We start from the raw sequence: 18,822 nt of genomic DNA on the forward strand, positions 1-18,822 counted from the left end.
CTTAGTTTTCTTGTAAATAATTTAAATAAATTTCAAGGTAATAATTACCAGTTTGTTGAAAGTGAAATATCTACAACAGAAAATATAATAATAATAGACAGTATAGAAGAAGGTCAAATAGAAAAATTAAATTATAATGAATTAAACAAGACTCCAAATCACTTTATTAGTAATAGAAGTCCAGACTTTAGATTATCTGACTACTTATCTTTTAAAAGTAGAGGTGAAAAAATAGCATATAACGAATCAATTACAAGCCCTATTCATCTTCTTGAATACCATAGTCCAGAGTTTCAATTATCAGATTACGTATTGTTCAAAAATAAATCAGTCACAGAAAAAAATATAATTGGAATGATAGAAGAAAATAAAACTGACAAATCAGATAATAATCAACCAGATATTACATCTCTTCCATTTGTAATTAATCTAGACTCCGATCATTTATGTCATTCAAGCAGTCCTTTAACTGATAAAAGAATTTTAATAGACAAAGATACAGTAAACAAAGAACAAAATAAAGATGAAAGAGTTAATTATGACCATTTAAAATGTTATGAGTTTCCAAGTTATTCTGTACTTGAAAAAAAACTTAAACATAATGACAACTTAGCCGATAAGTTAGAAAGCAGCTATAAGAAAGAAAAAGATACCAATCAATTCAGTAGTATACATATTGAATATACGAATAAAAGTTTCCTGAATTTAGAAAGTTCTATTTGTCCAACTAGTGAAAAAATATTGAAAACACCTAATTGCGATAAAACAGAAATTAAAAAAAAAGAAAAAGTCAAAGATGATGAAAATAAAGAAAATAAAGAGATGTGTAATGAGAAAAAAGAATTAGCAGTTAATACTAAGGAAGGATGCAATAGTGAATTAGTTTCTATATCAATTGTAAAGCATGAAACTTGTAAAGCTAAGAATAAAGCTCAAGAGGATATTAAGATAGATACAAACGATAATCAAACGAATTCTTCAACCAGACTAAAACGCAAAAAACGAAAGGAACAAAACAAAAAAAATGATAAGCAAATAACAATTCGAAAAGGAAAAAGAAAAAGAAAACCTAAAGTTCTATTTTATGAAGACAATTATGAGGTTTGTGTATGACAAAAAAATTTTTCATCAATCATTATTTTATTTATTTGAATCTTAATCGGTAATCTTAATGCATTCTTCATAATTAAAGAAACAAGTCCTTTCATTTGAACTAATGAATAGTTAATTAAATATGAATAGTTATTTAACAGTTACTTAGTCTTCTTCACTCTACTAATGTTCGAAGTATAATGCACAAATTATGTAAATAAACATGTACCATTATATATAAACTTACACCGCTTTAGACGGACACGAAGGGCCCGTCCCCGAAACGGCGCAGACGGGGCAAGGACTGGAGCCACATAGTGACGCTCCCAGGCAACACGGTGACATACAAGTGCACCTTCTGCGAAAAGATGTTCAAAAGTCCGCGAGGCAAGTGGTACCACACGAGCTGTCCCAGTGGAGAAGCCCCATTTCGCTGTCACCTCTGCGCCAGGACCTTTGCCAAACGCTCGCATTTCGAGTACCACGAGAGGATGCACTCCGGACACAAGCCCTTCGCATGCAATTTCTGCGATAAAAGCTTCGTGCAGAAGAGCAAACTTAATCGCCATCTGCTCATTCATAAACGTGAGTCCATTTCAAGGCCATATGATAATGCGAGGTTTTTTCTTATCTTTGATAATCTTCTTGTTATATAATCTCAGTGTTATTTTATTTGCAATGCAAATAGTGAGAAAGTATGATTGGAGACTAAGTATAAATTAGATTGATTTTTATTATTCATCACATCAATAATTGTCTTATTTATTGTTCTAATTAATTAAAATGTGGCGAGTCAATCGTGAGGTATTTTTAACATTAACTTTTTCAAAATTTGATTCAGTAATAATTATAAATGATTTAAGTATTTACAAAAAGCTTGACTGAAATATACACAAATAGATACAAAATTCTTTTACATGGAAAAACCGTGAAATTTGAGCGTTCCTTTTTTAGAAGCTTCTCTTTTACTCAACTGAGAAGTCGACTATTATAATCTTTCATACATAAGAAATTTAATTTTTTTAATTTATCAACATATTCATATATTTTTTCGAAACAAAGAAAATAAAGAGATCGATTAAGAATTGTGAAAGTTTTGTAGGGGTTACGAAACCTTATTTGTACTTACAAAACCTTATTATAATAGTAAAATGAATTATGAAGTTTTTAAGTTTCTTATTTCATTTCAGAACAAAATGATATCGAGTGCGCAGAATGTGGAAGAAGATTTAGTACAAAGCAGTACTTGAAAAATCATATGTCGATTCATCAAAATAATTCATATAAATGCAAGTTTTGCCCGAAAACGTTTACTCTTGCATTTAACAGAAAACGTCACGAACGATCACACTCAAGCAAGTATTTGAAATATATTTCCTATTACCATACAAATTGTTACAAGATTTTATTTATTTTGGATAAAAAATAAACTATTTAGTAAAAATTGTTATATTTATAATTAATCTTCTTATTTAATTTTTTCTTATTTAATTTTTCAGCTGATAGGCCATATAAATGCGATATTTGCTCTAAAGATTTCAAAGGTAAATTCTTATTAACGCGACATAGAAGAACACATGATAAAAATAGACCTTTTTCATGTCACGATTGTCATCGAGTTTTTTTAAGCAAATTCGAAGTACAGCGACACATGTCTGTTCATTCTGGTATAATATTTTAATACCTTCGTAATATTAAATCTTACTAATTCTGTGTAACAGTTTTTATAATCTTATATTTATTTATTTTAAAATAAAATATAAAAGTAAAATTAACACTTTAGATATAAGGATCATTTTGTTGTCGTGATAAGTCATTGTATAAATGACTTTTCGATACATCATCATTGTAATAAATAGCATTTGTTCTTTTTAGATGTAAAACCATATTCATGTAATCAATGTAACCTTGAATTTCGCCGTAAGGATAATCTGAATCGTCACGTGAAGCATCATCATGTACTTGATTCGGATACATTAAAGACTGTAGAAAATGATTTTAAGGAACAAGCCGACAATACTGAAAGAATTGTGAATGGTAATGCAAATGAGAAATTGTCAAATCAGGAGGAGCGATCAATTGAAGAAAAAAGTTCCAAATTCAAGAATAATATCGAGAAGCCAACGAATAATGTAAAAACCAAACCAAAGCAAAAGCGAACTTCTAGATCAAACTCAATTTCGAGTACCAAGAGTATACTTAAAACATCTCTGGTAAAACTGCAATTTTTTATGTATCTTGGTATACAATTATACAATCTCATATTTATCAAATCAATATACTTTACTTTAATATTTTTTAACGTTATTAATATTAATATGCTTAACCTACACTTATGAAAAAAAGTCAACATTTTAACAATCTTTTTCAATGCAGTGCTCTCCTCAGCCCCATCGACAGGCGGGCTCGAAACCGGACGTGAGCAACGCAGTGCCTGTAATCCGAGGGCCTATAAGTATTAAACGTTTTGCCGAAGGCAGCGAAATAATGGGCACGCGACTCGGTTTCACCCAATCCATTCCTCCCGAGGAAGCTGTTGTTCTTAATCGCCAGATAGAGGAAAAAATCTACACTCAGGATTCTTTCTGTATCTACCCGGGTCTGAATCGCAGAGCCAACTCTATCGTGAGGTATGGTTTGTATATATTTTTTTATATAAAATAAAGCAAATAAAACAATTTGTTACATTTCAAATATGACGGATGGAATTATCAATTCCATCAATCAATATCAATGCCGATTTTATGAATATAAGTTTATTTCCATCCGCACTTTTAACCTTATTTTTAATCATATTTAATAATACTTAATAATAATCATATTTAATAATATTTAATAATAATCATATTTAATAATATTTAATCATCGGGTCATATTGTTAATCTTTATACAAAATAATTGACTAAGTAATTAATGTCCATGATTTTGAAGCATAAATTTAAAATTATGTGAAAAAATAGCGTCCGAAAAAAGTCGATTGAATGTACTTGATTCAACATTGCTGCCACTTAACGTAACTATTATTGCCATATTGTACTATACAATTATTTATGATGGTCAGAATAAATCCATTTAGTATGCCACTCTAATACGACACGCTTTAATATTGTAGTTCTGGAGATAAGAAAATTGCGGCTAATTTGCGTCAATAAAATCTGAACAGTTTGGTACTAAAAGTTAATCCGAAATTATAAGAAATATGTATATAAGAATTAATCAAGAACAAAATATTAACTATATGTTTTTAATTAACGATGGCAAAATAATTTTTTTTGCATTGGCATAACAAATTAACGACCACTCGCGTATAAATAGATATGAAAGTTATATGTAATTGTTTTATAAAGTGATTTTTTATGTTTAGCATATGCCTTGATGGATCGAATTTATAATATATATGTGTTTAATTAATCTTATAGAATAATTTCTTCGTACCTCTTAAAAAACAATTCAAGTTTATTTATTTAAAATGACAAATGTATTTAAATACGTAAGGTTGAAAATCATGCAAGAGTTATTTGAAATCTTGAGAAATATTGCTTAATTTGGTTCATTAAATTATTTAACTTATTCATTAACTTATTAAAATGTGAAGTTCTTGATCGCCATTTTTATAGAACTTATTACTTATTCTTTAAATTACATTTAAGATCGACTTTAAAAACAAAATTTTTACATCCATTAATATAAATTCAGTATTTTTAAAAATTATAATTAATAATAGAAGAAAAAAAATTTAAACTTTCTACAAGAATATTTTATAAAATCATTAGCATTATTATATATATGTTCATCATCAATAAAACTATATCACTGTATTATTATAAATTACTTAATATACTAATAAGATTATCATGTGAAAGCGTCTATGACATTACTGAAGATAAAAGGAAAGATAATAATACGTCTTTAAAAATAAGGCTGTTTTTATATTATATTAAAATTAATTTTCTTTTTCATTTATGTTTAAAAATTATGATTTATATAATTTTTAAATTATAATTTATATAATAATATAATGACAAGCAAATAATAGCTGAATATACCAGCATATAATAATAATAAGAAAAATAAAAAAAAGAAGGTGGTGAACAAGAATCTAAAACAAAGCTAATTATAATTAGAATAATAAAATTAAAAAATAATAATTATAATTAGTCTAATAAAATATTAGACTATTAAATATATATATTTATTTATATCGATTAATTAAATCATGTCTTTTATTTGAATGAATTAAAGTTCATACAAATAACAATATCAAATCCTTTATAAATATATAAATACATAAATTCAACATTGCATACTTAATATTTTATTATTTATTTTTTACCGATACCTTTGACGTCGTGTATACTATCAAAATATTCTTATTTCGAAATACACAATAATTGTTTATTTAATTTGAATAAATAGATATTCATATTCCTTAATATGTAATGAAAGGTATCAGTAATTTAAAAACGTAATACGTAAAAATTTAATATCGTATAAAATTAATTATTTGTACGGAATCAATAAAAAAATGTAGAGCGATAAGAATGAAATTAACAAATTAAAATGGATGAAAAAAATTATTGCATTTTTGGAAAAGAAATCTAGTAATATTGTGTTAAGGCAGATACAAATTTATGTTAATAATAAACTTCTGCTTATGTATATAAATTTCACTTAATATCTGAATAACCATTTTATTTCTATAAAATCGAATTTTCTAGCAAGTTTTAAACAATATAAAATTATACAGTACTATTGTTTGGGACACAAGATAAATTAATATTCAAACACTATACAAAGCACATTTACACTACTTAATTAACGTATAGTTTTTAATTTTTATTGTCAATTCTAATACATCTTAATTTTTATTACATTTTTATTACAAAATATTTAAGAATAAATAATTTCTATAAAAATTCTTTATAGATACCATAGAAACTGAAATGTTGTAATTATATTTCAATAAATGTATTAAATATATCAATTGCTGTAACAGTAACCTTTTCATAATTACAAATCAATTGATAAATTGAACGAAAAATACCATCCAGATCATTATTAATTATTTATAGTTAATAATTCAAAATAATATATTTTTATAGCAAAGGTACCTGATAAAAAATGTCAAGTTATATTTTATATTAAATGTTGGATTAGTCTAATAATGATAAAAGATTATTATTGCTAAAGTGACTATTTACCGTATTCACTTTTTCAAATAACTTATAATTCCAAGGTAAACTTAAAAATATTTGATAAAGAAATTATATATATATATATATATATATATATAAATTTTATTACATTTATATTATTGTTATATATTATAATATAATAAATTATATGTATATAAAATTATTTTAATGTTATTAAGTTTGCATATATATACATATTTTTTTTTCTCTGATAATTTATATGATAAATATATAATATATTAATAATATATTATCCACAAAAACGTAAATTATCAATAAAACTCAATTTAATTAATAACAGGACAAATTTAATGATCTTGAATGTATGAATATTACGAATTCAAAGTTACACTTCTTGTCTTCAAAATATGCTTAATGTTAATACCAATTAGTATTATTAAAAAAATCAATTCGTAATCCATTTGGCTAAAATGGTTATGCAATTTATCGTCGTACATTTATCATTATTATAGCACCCCATAAATCTCCGTTTTTTTTTTTTAAATTATTCTACGATTCTTGTATAACTACCTTCCCTCCTCTTCTTGTGAATATCATAATAATTTAATAACCTCAGTGTACCTGTACTAAATAATCTCTTAATATCGATAATCATGTAAAATTTATTTAATTTTTTTTTAATATTTTAACATTTAACTTGTTTAATTGCATACCAATTAATACTATAAACAAACATAATATTAATTTTGAGAACCAATTTAAATAATAAATACAATATATATTTTTATTATTCGAAATTATTATACCCAAACGTATTATTAAAAAAAATTAATATTTTATTATCAAATATAAAATATCTTATCAATAAGAGTTATTGCATCAAATTGAAAATGATTTATTGTACTTTTATAATCGAATATGTTTGATTAATGATTTTGATTAGAATAAAAAATAGTACGCGAGAAAGCTAACTCTCAATGCACTGGCATCAACTTTTTAATTTACTTAAATCAAACATCGGTTATCGTAATTTAAATGTACAAATCATAAAGTCGATTTATGTATTTGAAAAGGCAATTAATGGAACGAAGGAAAAGTACCATTTTAATAGAAATAAGAATTTTGTTAACGAAAAGAACTTTTTTTAACTTCTATCCCATTAAAAAAATTATTACTTTGCTCTGAAATCTAGCTTTAGTTTTGTAGTTTAAAAATTGTTGTTTCCTTCCTTAATTAATTGATCTCTAATCCCGAGACGTATGAAATATTAATAATTGTGGAGATGAATTTATGAAGTTTATGTAGTATTATGAATTAAAAACTGTAAAAAATTTTGTAAAACAAATTTCTAAAGAATAAAATCATATCAAATTTTGGAAAAAAGCATTTGGTTACAAAAACTGTTCGCAAAGTCTTATGATATCAATAACGTAAACACATTTGTAATTCATGACGTAGAATCGAGATTGGCACATCCATAATTGCAAGCTAATAAAAATTATTCATATGACGTATTATTTGAAAAGTTTATAGCTAGTAAGTTTGAAAGCTTTTTTCTATCTTAACCAACAGGAGAAGAGACAGTTGCGGTAGCAATTCCAACTCAAACGATGATACAAGCTTCGCATGCAAGCAAAATCCAGAGAAATCAAAGACTGTACATTTTGCTAAGGAGGAGCAGTGCGAAGTACTCAGAACCGACAAGCCTAAAGTTGTGAAGGACATCAATCTCCATTGGAGACGCAGAACTGCCGAGTCTCTGAAAACCAAAATCTCCAAAAGCAAGCAGACTTGAGCTGCGTCGTCTACAAGACTGAAAAATTCACATTTACGGAAATTTGTTATGTCGGTATTCAGTGTTTCATTTCTTTTATTTATACTCGCTTTACTCACGAATAAGTAACATTGCCAGACTTGGGCAACGGTGATATCACGTACTTGGCTCATTTGTGCAGCTGAAGCTGTTTTTATAAAAATGTGATTTAAGTCATTGTTATTAAGTTCTCGTTAATAAGAAAGATTTTGTCTTCAGAAGGGTTGATTTTGAAAAAGAAAATACAAAGAATGGCTTTATTTCATTGAAATGTATTTAAATGACAGGTATAAAGGCGACATGGGCATTACAAAGTATTTGAAGATCACAACTTATTCAAGAACTTAAAATTACGCAACTACGCAACACATTTGTACAATAATTTTTATTTATTCAACGTAGGTATTTTTGGTCTTTTAATTTTACTCGTATATTCAATACTTCAAGAAAAAAATCGTACAATGTATTTATAAATTAATCATTCCTTAATATGTTACGAGTAATTACATTAATTACCGAGAAGCCCATGTTTTTTCCTGCAAGTGTAACAAATTATGCTTTATAAACTTCGACAATTTTATGTGTTTATAAAAATGGCATTTCTCTACATTGCATAATGTTTTAATTATTAAGTATTATCTGTCTAATAATTAAAAACATTTTAATAACTTGTACTTAAACATTATTCATTCTAATTATTACCCAATTTTAATACATTTTTATAACTCTTGCTTCCGTAATTAGTTGTTTCTTAGAAAATGAAGGTCCATTTATAAAAACAATGAAATAAATAATAATTCCTTTTGCTATATTAAACTTATAGAAGTGATCACGGTGAGTATAATTAAATTTTTTATCACAATGCCAATATTAATTCCTTTTGATTAAATATTTAAATCAATTGATTATATTCTTTTACAATTCGCAAGTAAGATTTAAAAAAAACCTTTAGATTATAGAACTTAATTATTTTATTGCTATTACCTAATTTTTGTGTCAACAACTATAATTATAGCTATTGAAGGTTTTCTTATCACAGTAAAAAATTTTGTTAAAATAAAAAAATACTTTAATAAATAAATTTATCTTCAAGTATACATGTTTATAAAATTTTAAAGTATACAAATAAAGTTAAGTTTTTTAAACTTAATTTATTGCAATAATAAATCTCCTACTTTAATAACTAGAAAATCATTGAAAATTATTCTAGAGACAAAATGATTTGTAATAAATGTTGAATATAAAGTTTATGTACTTTTGTATTATTGAAGTTTTTACTTAAAAACTTGTAGGAACATCTTAAAAATCTTACATATTTTAATTCATTAAGTTAATAAAACAATAATCAGTGACTAGATTTATAAATCAGGTAAAAAGTAGCTTTGCAATTATCAATATTTTATACAAGTTTATAACTTTATGAATATTAGCTTAAATTCATCATCTACTCATGATAAAATAATTAATATAAATAAGAATTATCAGATAATATAAGAATAGCAAAAAATATTAGCCTGTATAGGTATATTCAAAATATTTTAAAAGATAATTATTAAAAAAAATTGATTTTAACTACAATAAAAATTCAAAATGTTTTTCTTTTTCTATCTAAAATGTAATCAATAATACTGGGGCATTGAAATGTCTATTCCATAGTATCCTCTCAATGTTTTAAATAGTATCATACAAATAATTTTTTATATTAAGTTTATGCATAAAATATATAAAATGCAAGTCTATAAAACTTATATATTAATTTTTAAACTCCATAGTTTAATAATTTACTATTAATTAAAAATTATAAAATAAATATTTTAATTTTTTTTTAATTTTTAATTCTAATATTAAGATAAAACTCATTTATCTTGGCTTTAAGTTTTAGTAAAATGTAAATGAAATATTTAAATTAAACTTTATTATATAATTTTATAAATTATTCTTCACAAGATAACTTTAGATTCATAATTTTTTTTAACTTAAACTATATTATCTATATTTTAATAAAAATTTCATTTTCATTAGAAAAAAATTATATGTGATATAACAAAGATTCATTCATTCAAAGTATAATAATTTTAGATATTAACTATTTTTTTACATATTTTTGGGATTTCTTAATCAATACCTGTTCAGACATTAACAATGTTATATCAATTTCGTCAAGTACTTCTGCATATATTTCTCTAAGTAAGGTGCAAATGTCTAGTAAATCCATGAAGATATTGATAATAGATTACACCAATCATGTTATAAATATTAAAAAACTAGATTATTACCATACCATTTTGGCAATAGAATCCAGTGATGACGAGTCTTGAATAAATAGTTTCAGATGTCAGTTCTTCAATGAGCTTGACTTTATAAATAATCAAGTTAAGTTAAAGTCAAATGGAAGTTTAAGGCAAAATATTTGTGTTGCTTATGACTAGGCATTAAAATTTTAATATAAATCTTAATAAAATAAGCTTAATACAATATTCATGATTATGATCGTATACAGTGTTGACATCTCTTTGACAACTATTTTTCAAGAAAATTTCTCCTAGTTTTTTAAATGAGCTTCAATATGCATGTTAGTTTCTTATGTATATACTTTGGCTATATATACATAAATATATGCATAAGATTCATATGCCAAATAATACTAATGGATTTATGTGTGCCTACGCCATAGAATTTTTTCAGAAGTACTATATGCATGCTAACTGCAGCATCATTAACAACTCAATATAGAAACATAATAGGCATTTGTGAATTCTAAAGGATAGTGATGGTTTATATTTATTATAACACACAATCTGAATATATCCAAAGCACTATGAAAATAATTTCAAGATTGAGAATAATAGTAATAATTAAAGCTTATTTTTTATATGAATAGAATAAGTCGAAGCAATTAAATTTTCAAATTCAATTATAAGATTCAATAAATATAATCCTATACGATGTGCATAAATTTTAAATCCAAGCACATAACTGTAATCAATACATTATATAAAAATTAGAATTAAAGATATATATCAAAGTATAATTAAAAAATAATAAATTCAATATTAAAGTACCATTAGTAATAAGCAAAATAAATTATCTTTGAAGCAAGTTATCCAATTATTACATTGGTAATTTTGCAGTTTGCCACACCAGTCTATCTTCATAAAATTGTATCACAACTCTAGGACAAAGTAGATTTGCTTCTCTGGCTGTAACAAGGTCAGTTTCTTCAGTTCCTTTCCTATTAATTTTACAAATATATTTCAATTCTCAATGATCAACTTAAATGACAATTATAGTTACCATTTCATAAGGAACATCAATTCTCCATTGGATTCAGTCGCTCCTATAATTTTGTCTGCTTCTAATTGTCTTTTAAAGCCATGTGGTTTAATATTACTACTAATTTTATTTTCATTGTTCATTTTCTTTAGCTATTAAAATGTAATTATTTGTATTTACAAGTATTTCCTATTTATTCTGAAATAAAAGCAAACGTCTACTATTTACAATATGCTAATTATGAATGCAAAATTTGAATAGTATAATAATATACTGCCTCTAAATAAATTAAAAATGTATTAAAAAAAACATACTTTATATAAGAGGTTATAAAATCAACCAATACTAGTTTTTATATTTTCAAGTGCCACGATAAATTTTATAAAAAATCATTTTACTTGCCTTTTATATATTAATTATAGATCAGTAGGCAATGAAATTCTTTTTTAATTTAAAATGCTCAAGTCACTAACCAAACAACGGTTTACTTTATTGTTTTGACAACAAACCAAAATATACTTGGATACTACCTGTTCCGGATGTTCCAAATAAACTAATTTGTAACTTATTCATACAAAACATTAATGGTTATTATTATCAGCGGTCATTCGAGTTTCCAATACTTGAATTATTTTAAATATACATTTATATTCATTGTCCACTCTATGCTACAATTTCAATTCCAACGAGTATATGAAGCTTCACATTTTCACTGTATCGAAAAAAAGTAATATTCTAAACTCGTTCAAAAAAAAATTTTTATTGTTTATTTATGAACATAATTTTTCAAATCAGTATTATGGTCATTGATATTATTTTATAGCTTCAATAAAGTAACTTTCGCGCCATCAAAGCAATGCTTATTACTATAAATATTTAAATATACACTGCTTAGCCATTATAATTGACTACCTCTGTGATAAATTAAAACTTATTAGATCGTTTTAAAGAAGCTTGAAAATGAAGTAAATGTGTTGTATTCTTAATTCTCTGAAATTTCGAATAAAATTCTTAGCAAATAAGCGGACAATCAAAGAACATCTCGACATTCGGTAAAGTGTTATGGAAACTTTCCGAACTCGTGTCGGTCATCAATCAATAATCAATGTTTTAAAATAAGATTAGGCGTTTAACTAATATATTTAAAAAATCTTTTTCAATTCCATCAACGTTTCTAGTATACGATTTAACTCATAGTGTCCTCTAAGAGTGGTAAGGTCTAAAAGTGGTATATTCTTTTATAAACTTTACAATACTCGATATCTTTATGTCGGGAAATGTAAATCCTTCGTACGGTAATGTACCCTACTCCATTCAAGAAAAATGGGCTTTTGCAGACGTAATTCGTAAAGCCCGTTTTGACTTGTAAATGTTGGGAAGCCGCTTTTCAAACGAGCGAGCATTTGTGCTTCTCTCCTCGCTATTGCGATTCGACGAGGTAATATTTAAAAATGTGCGCGCCCGACGAAGAGGTGCGCCGTCTGGGGAGACTCCTAGGCAACGGAAAGAAAGTAGACGTACACCTGATGCGCGTAGTGTAGGCTTCCGGCGTCGGCGCCCCCACCCAAGCCATCGAAAATCGATGTTCACACTTCCGAGGCAAGTTGGTGCGGCGGCAGCGACGGCGGCGGCAAACGAAACAGCGACAGTCGAGTTGGTGCATTGACCAAGCTAAGTGCCATTCTGGTGTTAGCAAGAGTAGCAGCCATTCGCATCCTCCCCCTTCCTTCGTGTGTGTGTATCTGCCGTGCACGCGCGCTCCGGATCGCCGAAGCTCTCCGTTTTTCTTTTTATCTCGTAATTTTGAAAAGGCTTCGAGACGCGGCGCTCCACGCAAGGCCGTAGTGCATCATCTTCTAAGATGGTGAAAATGGAGCATGATGTAAGTAAAGGAAAACGCGCGGCTCATTATTCTTGGCGTCCTCTGACCCATCCCTCGGTGCATCACCGAGCTTGGCTCGATAGTCACACATACCAGGATCTTTACGTCGCCTCCGACATTTACGTGTATCAATGTAAAAAAAGGGTATATCTTGTTTCGTTAGAGCCGATTTTTACTGAATGCGCCAACTGACAGAAATGTTAAGCACGATTCTTCCCAAAAGGAGGCCCGCGTTGGTAAAATGGCGGCGATGCGTCGCTTTCATTTACCATAGCCGTGACAGACTGCTTTCGTAATAATAATGCAATGTTAGCGGAAGATTCGAGATGTGACAAAATCGTGTGACACCCACGCAAGATCTCTTCAAACTTTTCAAAGTTGCACGAGTGGGAGGGAAGGAAAGCCGGTTGATGGCGTGGCCACGCCATACTACGCCATTTTTCAAGCTTCTCTTCGCGACACTTCATACTACTTATTAGGACGCGTTTTCTCCATTTATTTTTATGCACCATGTTTTTTATACATGGGGTCTAAGCAGTTTTGTAAATGTTATTCGGTTATATCGGTTTTGCATCTTAGCCTACTACTTTAATTATTTTCTTCCTTTGCCTCGTAAGACATTGTCGAGCATTGTTAATTAAATATTAACGTCCGCTGTAAAGTGCCTGTTATTATTAATTTTCTCGATCTGCGTATGTTGATAATTTAATTTTTGAAGTTTTCTTGTTTTCTCCAGAAAGTATAAGATTTACGCCTTTTTTTCTGATACCGAAAAACAAATTATATCGACTCCTTTTGACCGTGGACATTTTTCAAATTTAACAAATTAATACAAAATATCTGTTATTTCTGTTTTCTGTTACTTGAAAGCTTTGTAATATTGACATTATTAAGAAAAATATACGATCTGTTTATTAATTTAAAAATAAATGTATACTTTCAAATATTGAATCTTACTATTGTAGGATGGCAAAAACGAGCCTGAACATGTTCGGAAGCTTTTTATCGGAGGTTTGGATTACCGTACTACAGATGATTCCTTAAAGAAGCATTTTGAACAATGGGGTGATATTGTTGACGTAGTAGTTATGAAAGATCCCAAGACCAAACGCTCCCGTGGCTTCGGATTTATTACTTATTCAAGAGCACACATGGTTGACGATGCCCAAAACGCAAGGTAACTATCAACTTTCCATTGACCTAATGAGGCTCATTCTTCAGTTCATTGCTTTAATTTAAAAATATCAAGTTAAAAAGATTTATCTATAATTAATTAATTAAAATTATAGGCCTCACAGAGTCGATGGACGAGTAGTAGAACCCAAGCGCGCTGTTCCAAGACAGGAGATTGGAAGACCTGAAGCTGGTGCAACTGTAAAGAAATTGTTTGTTGGTGGTTTGAAGGATGACCATGAAGAAGATGATCTTAGAATGTACTTCCAGAGCTTTGGTAATATTAATTCTGTCAGTATTGTTACTGATAAAGAGTCTGGCAAGAAGCGTGGTTTTGGCTTTGTTGAATTTGATGACTATGATCCAGTTGACAAAATTTGTTTACAACGAAACCATCAAATCCGTGGAAAACACGTTGATGTTAAAAAGGTGTGTATAATTTGCAACATGTCTATAGTAACATGTATTTATTGTTCTTTTGGAGGCACCTTTTTGTTTCTATATATATAATTTTAAAATACCAATTCCTTTTGTCAAAATATATGGAAAAGACAAAAATTGCATTTTTAGTATACTTAGTATTTTTCAATTTAATTTATCATTACATAAAAACACTTGATATTTTAATTATTTAATTTTAATTCTTTTCATAATTTGATTAAGCTAAATTTTATAAATTGCAATCTTTTATTTAGGCTCTGAGCAGGGCAGAAATGGCCTCAGCGACAGGAGGTGGAGGTGGTGGTGGCGGCGGTGGCGGTGGCGGTGGCGGAGGTGGCGGTAGTCGTGGCGGTCAATCGAGTGGACGCGGACCTCGTGGAAGCAATCAGAGCGGCAGCAGTTGGGGTGGTCGGGGTGGCGGTGGTGGTGGTGGAGGTGGTGACTGGAACCAAGGTGGCAACCAAGGCGGTTACGGTGGTGGCAATCAGGGTGGATGGGGCAATAATGGCCCATGGGAAAATCAAAATCAAGGTTTGTTATATGAAGTCTAAATCTTTTCAAGGATTGTTCTTTGATTTTATTTTTTGTAAGTTTTTTTTATCGCAGATTAATTCAATATCCTTATTAGTATTTCCTTCTTTATTCTCATTTATACATTGCAGGCCAAGTATAAAACAATTGAGTCTATAGAAGTGAATCATGACTTAGAAATCTCAATATTTTTAAGTTTTTTATTCCTAATAAATTATACTACTTTAGAAATTTACTATACTGAATAATCAAATATTTTTCACATTTTGTTTTTTTAAAAAGGCGGCGGAGCCTGGGGTGGTGGCCAGGGTGGTCAGGGTGGATATAATAGTGGTGGCAATTGGAGTAATGATAATTTTGGTGGTGGCTACCAACAAGGTTATGGTGGCGGACCAGTAAGAAATAACTTCAATTCGAGTGGAAGGCCGGCGCCCTACGGTACAAGCTCCCGTAAAGATTTTCATTGTACTTACTTATTATTAAATTTCTTTTTCTTTTGCATATGTGGTAATGAGAAGTTTATTGAAAAAGTCATCTCAGTACCTCAAATATGTAGCTCTTTAATGATATCCATATGAATTAAAATCCAATAACTTCAATTAACGTTATTGAAATAAACAAATTTAAAAAGCTGTTTCGTATATATACGGGTTAAAGAAGGAAAGTCATTAAAGGGCTTATTACGAGGAAGACACTCGTGTGCTTACCGTAAACAAAACAAAAGGAAGTTCACGCAATGGCTCAAGTGCCGTTGGTCGTCTTCATATATAAAAGAGCCCATAAAAGAAGTTAAGCCCGCAACCCGTAGGTGGTTCCGGCTCATCAGGCGGCGGAGGAGGTGGTGGCGGCGGTGGCGGCGGTGGTTACGGAGGGGGTAGCCAAGGTGGCTATGGCGGTGGTTCCATGGGCGGCGGTATGGGGGGAGGTGGCGGCGGCGGTGGCAGAAGATATTAAAAGACTAACTGGAAGACCATGAAATGCTCCCCGACTCTCGATACGGTAAGCTAAAGCTCAATTTCAGCCGACTCTTGATCTGTTTTATTTTTTTCATAGTTTTATAGATTCGACTGGAAAGATATGCCAGAAGATAATGAATCTTTTTAATCGGTATCTATTGTTTAATTAGATCATTTTTCATGCGTTTCCTAAATTAATAAATACAAATGTGTGCAAAATAAATATTTTATGTAATATATGCTTAATGTAAGTATTGTCAATGCCTGGATATAATTTCTCTTCTGGCATTAATATTTAAGCTTGAACTCAAAAACATTTCATTTTTAAATTCAAGCATAAACCTAGTTATTCCATAATTATTTTTCTTTCTTCCTCATCTTTTAAAATCTTTATTAATCAATTCCCACAAATGGAAAGAAGCAAACTGTCAAAATACCTTTATTATTGTACTATTTCAAACATATTTCTGTCCCATGAAAGAAACAACTTAGCCTCATTTTTTATTAGTACTTTGGTCATTAAAGCATATTATGGTAAATTAGATTACTATTATTAATGACTTCCATACTATTCTTCATTAATTAGAATTTGTTGGTCTTATTGAGGGTTCGTTAAGCTTAGCCCAAAACAGTTTCTTATCGTAGTATGATAGGAAGCTAGGGAAAAGAAGCTAGCAAATAGTCTATGATGTTTAATTTTTCGATATTTAATCAGGAAAGGATTAATCTTTATATTATTATGGTACTTATTTCATGGTTTTAGAGTATTTTAAAGAATTTTGTTTGATTTTTTTTTTAAGTTAACATTTAAAGTTGTAGAGATATTTTTATAATCTTCAAAATTTGATACAGTAAATTTGTTTGAATATAGAGTACCAATTGTTTAAACTTTGAAATATAGAGAAATATTTATGATATGAATAAGTCTAAGTTTCATTGTTAGAATACTCTTTATAACCATAGGCTTAAATAAAGTTAATTAAAATAATATTTATATTATATGATTATATCTGAAAATTAATTAGAAACCAGTTATTTAATAATTTCAAATTCATTGCACATTACACAGAATGCTTTTTACCAATATATTTATTTTAATGGCTTTATTTAAGTTAGGTTCTAACATGTTCTGTACAAAACTGCATTAATACATATAAGTAATTTTAATTTATGTAACTTATAAGCTTATTTGTTATTATATAATTGAAAGCTTTAAAATGCTCTTTATGTATTAGATAAAGTTTTAATTTGAGGTAAAGAAAGGTACGATAATTGCTCTTTCAATATTCCAAGGTTTTCCTTCTTTGCTCCATTTCTATAGTTTAAATTAAAAAATTTTATTTGTAAAACAAATTATGTATTTGTAATAAGAAGCATCTATATAGTTTAGTACTACTCCATATGTAGCACCAGAAGTTAAATTTATATACAAGAGTGTCTACTTAACCCTTAAATCCTTAAGAAGACCTAGAATATTTTATAATTTATAAAAATACATAAAAAAAGTTAATGTGAAAGTTTACTTAATCATTTCACGAATAAAATCTGTAGATAATTTTTTCGTTAACTGTTTTAATATCTTAACAATAATTTAACTTTTATAAATAATCAGTGTAGTTATGAAATTGATAAAAAAGTTAAAGAAACTTAGTGGTAGACACTCTGTAAAATATTAATGAATATATGTGCTTCCTTATTGACAGGAAGCTTGTTAAAAATTAATATAAATTTATTTTTATAAACTTCTGTTGAAACAATTTTATTTTAATTAACAACTATTTAATGAAATACACAATTTTTTAAAAAGAAATCTTATCGATGTTCTATTTTGTATTAATGATAGATTATCCTTAACAGAATGAAGAGTATATGCATGTTAATATGTGAGACAAAAACTTATTTCAAATAATCTTAAATTAATTCGGCAGTAAATTTTAAGCTTTAGAATTTTTGAATCTTTACTATCACTTGTCTAAAAATGAAAAAAGATGCAAGAATTTTAAAAATAGTATTCACTACATAATTTAGTTTGACATGCTATTTAGAAAGATATTTTTCATAACACTTTCACATGTACGCACCCCCTTCTAAATAGTGTGTATATGATTGACGTCTCTCGTAAGATATTTTGTATTTCCACAACTAACTAGTTTTGACTTTTGAACCCCAGGTGAATCCCATTCTACTTCTTGTCTTAGCAGTACTGCGGTACTGTATTAGTATTGGAGCAGGCAGGGATAAGCAGGCATACAGGCTAGAGCAAAATACAGGCTAGAAGGACAGGACAGTGAGCAAAATGAGAGAGGGATACAGGATATACTGAGAAAGAAATTTCAGAAAGAAAGATTGAGAAAGGGACTGAGAACTGAAAAAACCCCCACAGGCAGGACAATCAGGATACAGGAATACAGGAAGAGAATACTTGTAGCTTGTACGCTCTTGAATGAGAGGAGGGGAGACATTTATTTCAATAATGCGTATTTTTTAAAAAGATAAATAAAAACA

At 28.3% G+C, this 18,822-nt stretch overlaps 3 protein-coding genes across 3 annotated transcripts; 2 read left to right on the forward strand and 1 right to left on the reverse strand.

Annotated features, from left to right (window-relative positions):
- The first annotated feature begins 795 nt into the window (after positions 1-795).
- LOC105366325 (zinc finger protein 39) lies at positions 796-8,043 on the forward strand. The gene is made up of 7 exons (XM_011504734.1): positions 796-1,101; positions 1,350-1,677; positions 2,283-2,447; positions 2,592-2,636; positions 2,968-3,305; positions 3,469-3,722; positions 7,821-8,043. Exons 1-7 carry the CDS (start codon positions 823-825, stop codon positions 8,041-8,043), a joined length of 1,632 nt encoding a protein of 543 aa, XP_011503036.1. The 5' UTR covers positions 796-822.
- Positions 8,044-11,131: 3,088 nt separating this feature from the next.
- On the reverse strand, positions 11,132-11,517 carry LOC105363012 (Heterochromatin protein 6). The gene is made up of 2 exons (XM_011500585.1): positions 11,356-11,517; positions 11,132-11,293 (listed from the first exon to the last, which is right to left on the reverse strand). The coding sequence occupies exons 1-2, from the start codon at positions 11,475-11,477 to the stop codon at positions 11,173-11,175; spliced, it is 243 nt and encodes an 80-aa protein (XP_011498887.1). The 5' UTR covers positions 11,478-11,517; the 3' UTR covers positions 11,132-11,172.
- A 1,411-nt stretch (positions 11,518-12,928) lies between these two features.
- Hrb87F (Heterogeneous nuclear ribonucleoprotein at 87F) lies at positions 12,929-18,577 on the forward strand. The gene is made up of 7 exons (XM_011500596.1): positions 12,929-13,216; positions 14,182-14,393; positions 14,506-14,818; positions 15,085-15,361; positions 15,644-15,799; positions 16,170-16,360; positions 18,488-18,577. Exons 1-6 carry the CDS (start codon positions 13,196-13,198, stop codon positions 16,313-16,315), a joined length of 1,125 nt encoding a protein of 374 aa, XP_011498898.1. The 5' UTR covers positions 12,929-13,195; the 3' UTR covers positions 16,316-16,360; positions 18,488-18,577.
- The last annotated feature ends 245 nt before the right edge of the window (positions 18,578-18,822 follow it).

Source organism: Ceratosolen solmsi, unplaced genomic scaffold (assembly GCF_000503995.2).
Source record: "Ceratosolen solmsi marchali unplaced genomic scaffold, CerSol_1.0 scaffold10, whole genome shotgun sequence".
Classification (NCBI taxonomy): Eukaryota; Metazoa; Arthropoda; class Insecta; order Hymenoptera; family Agaonidae; genus Ceratosolen; species Ceratosolen solmsi.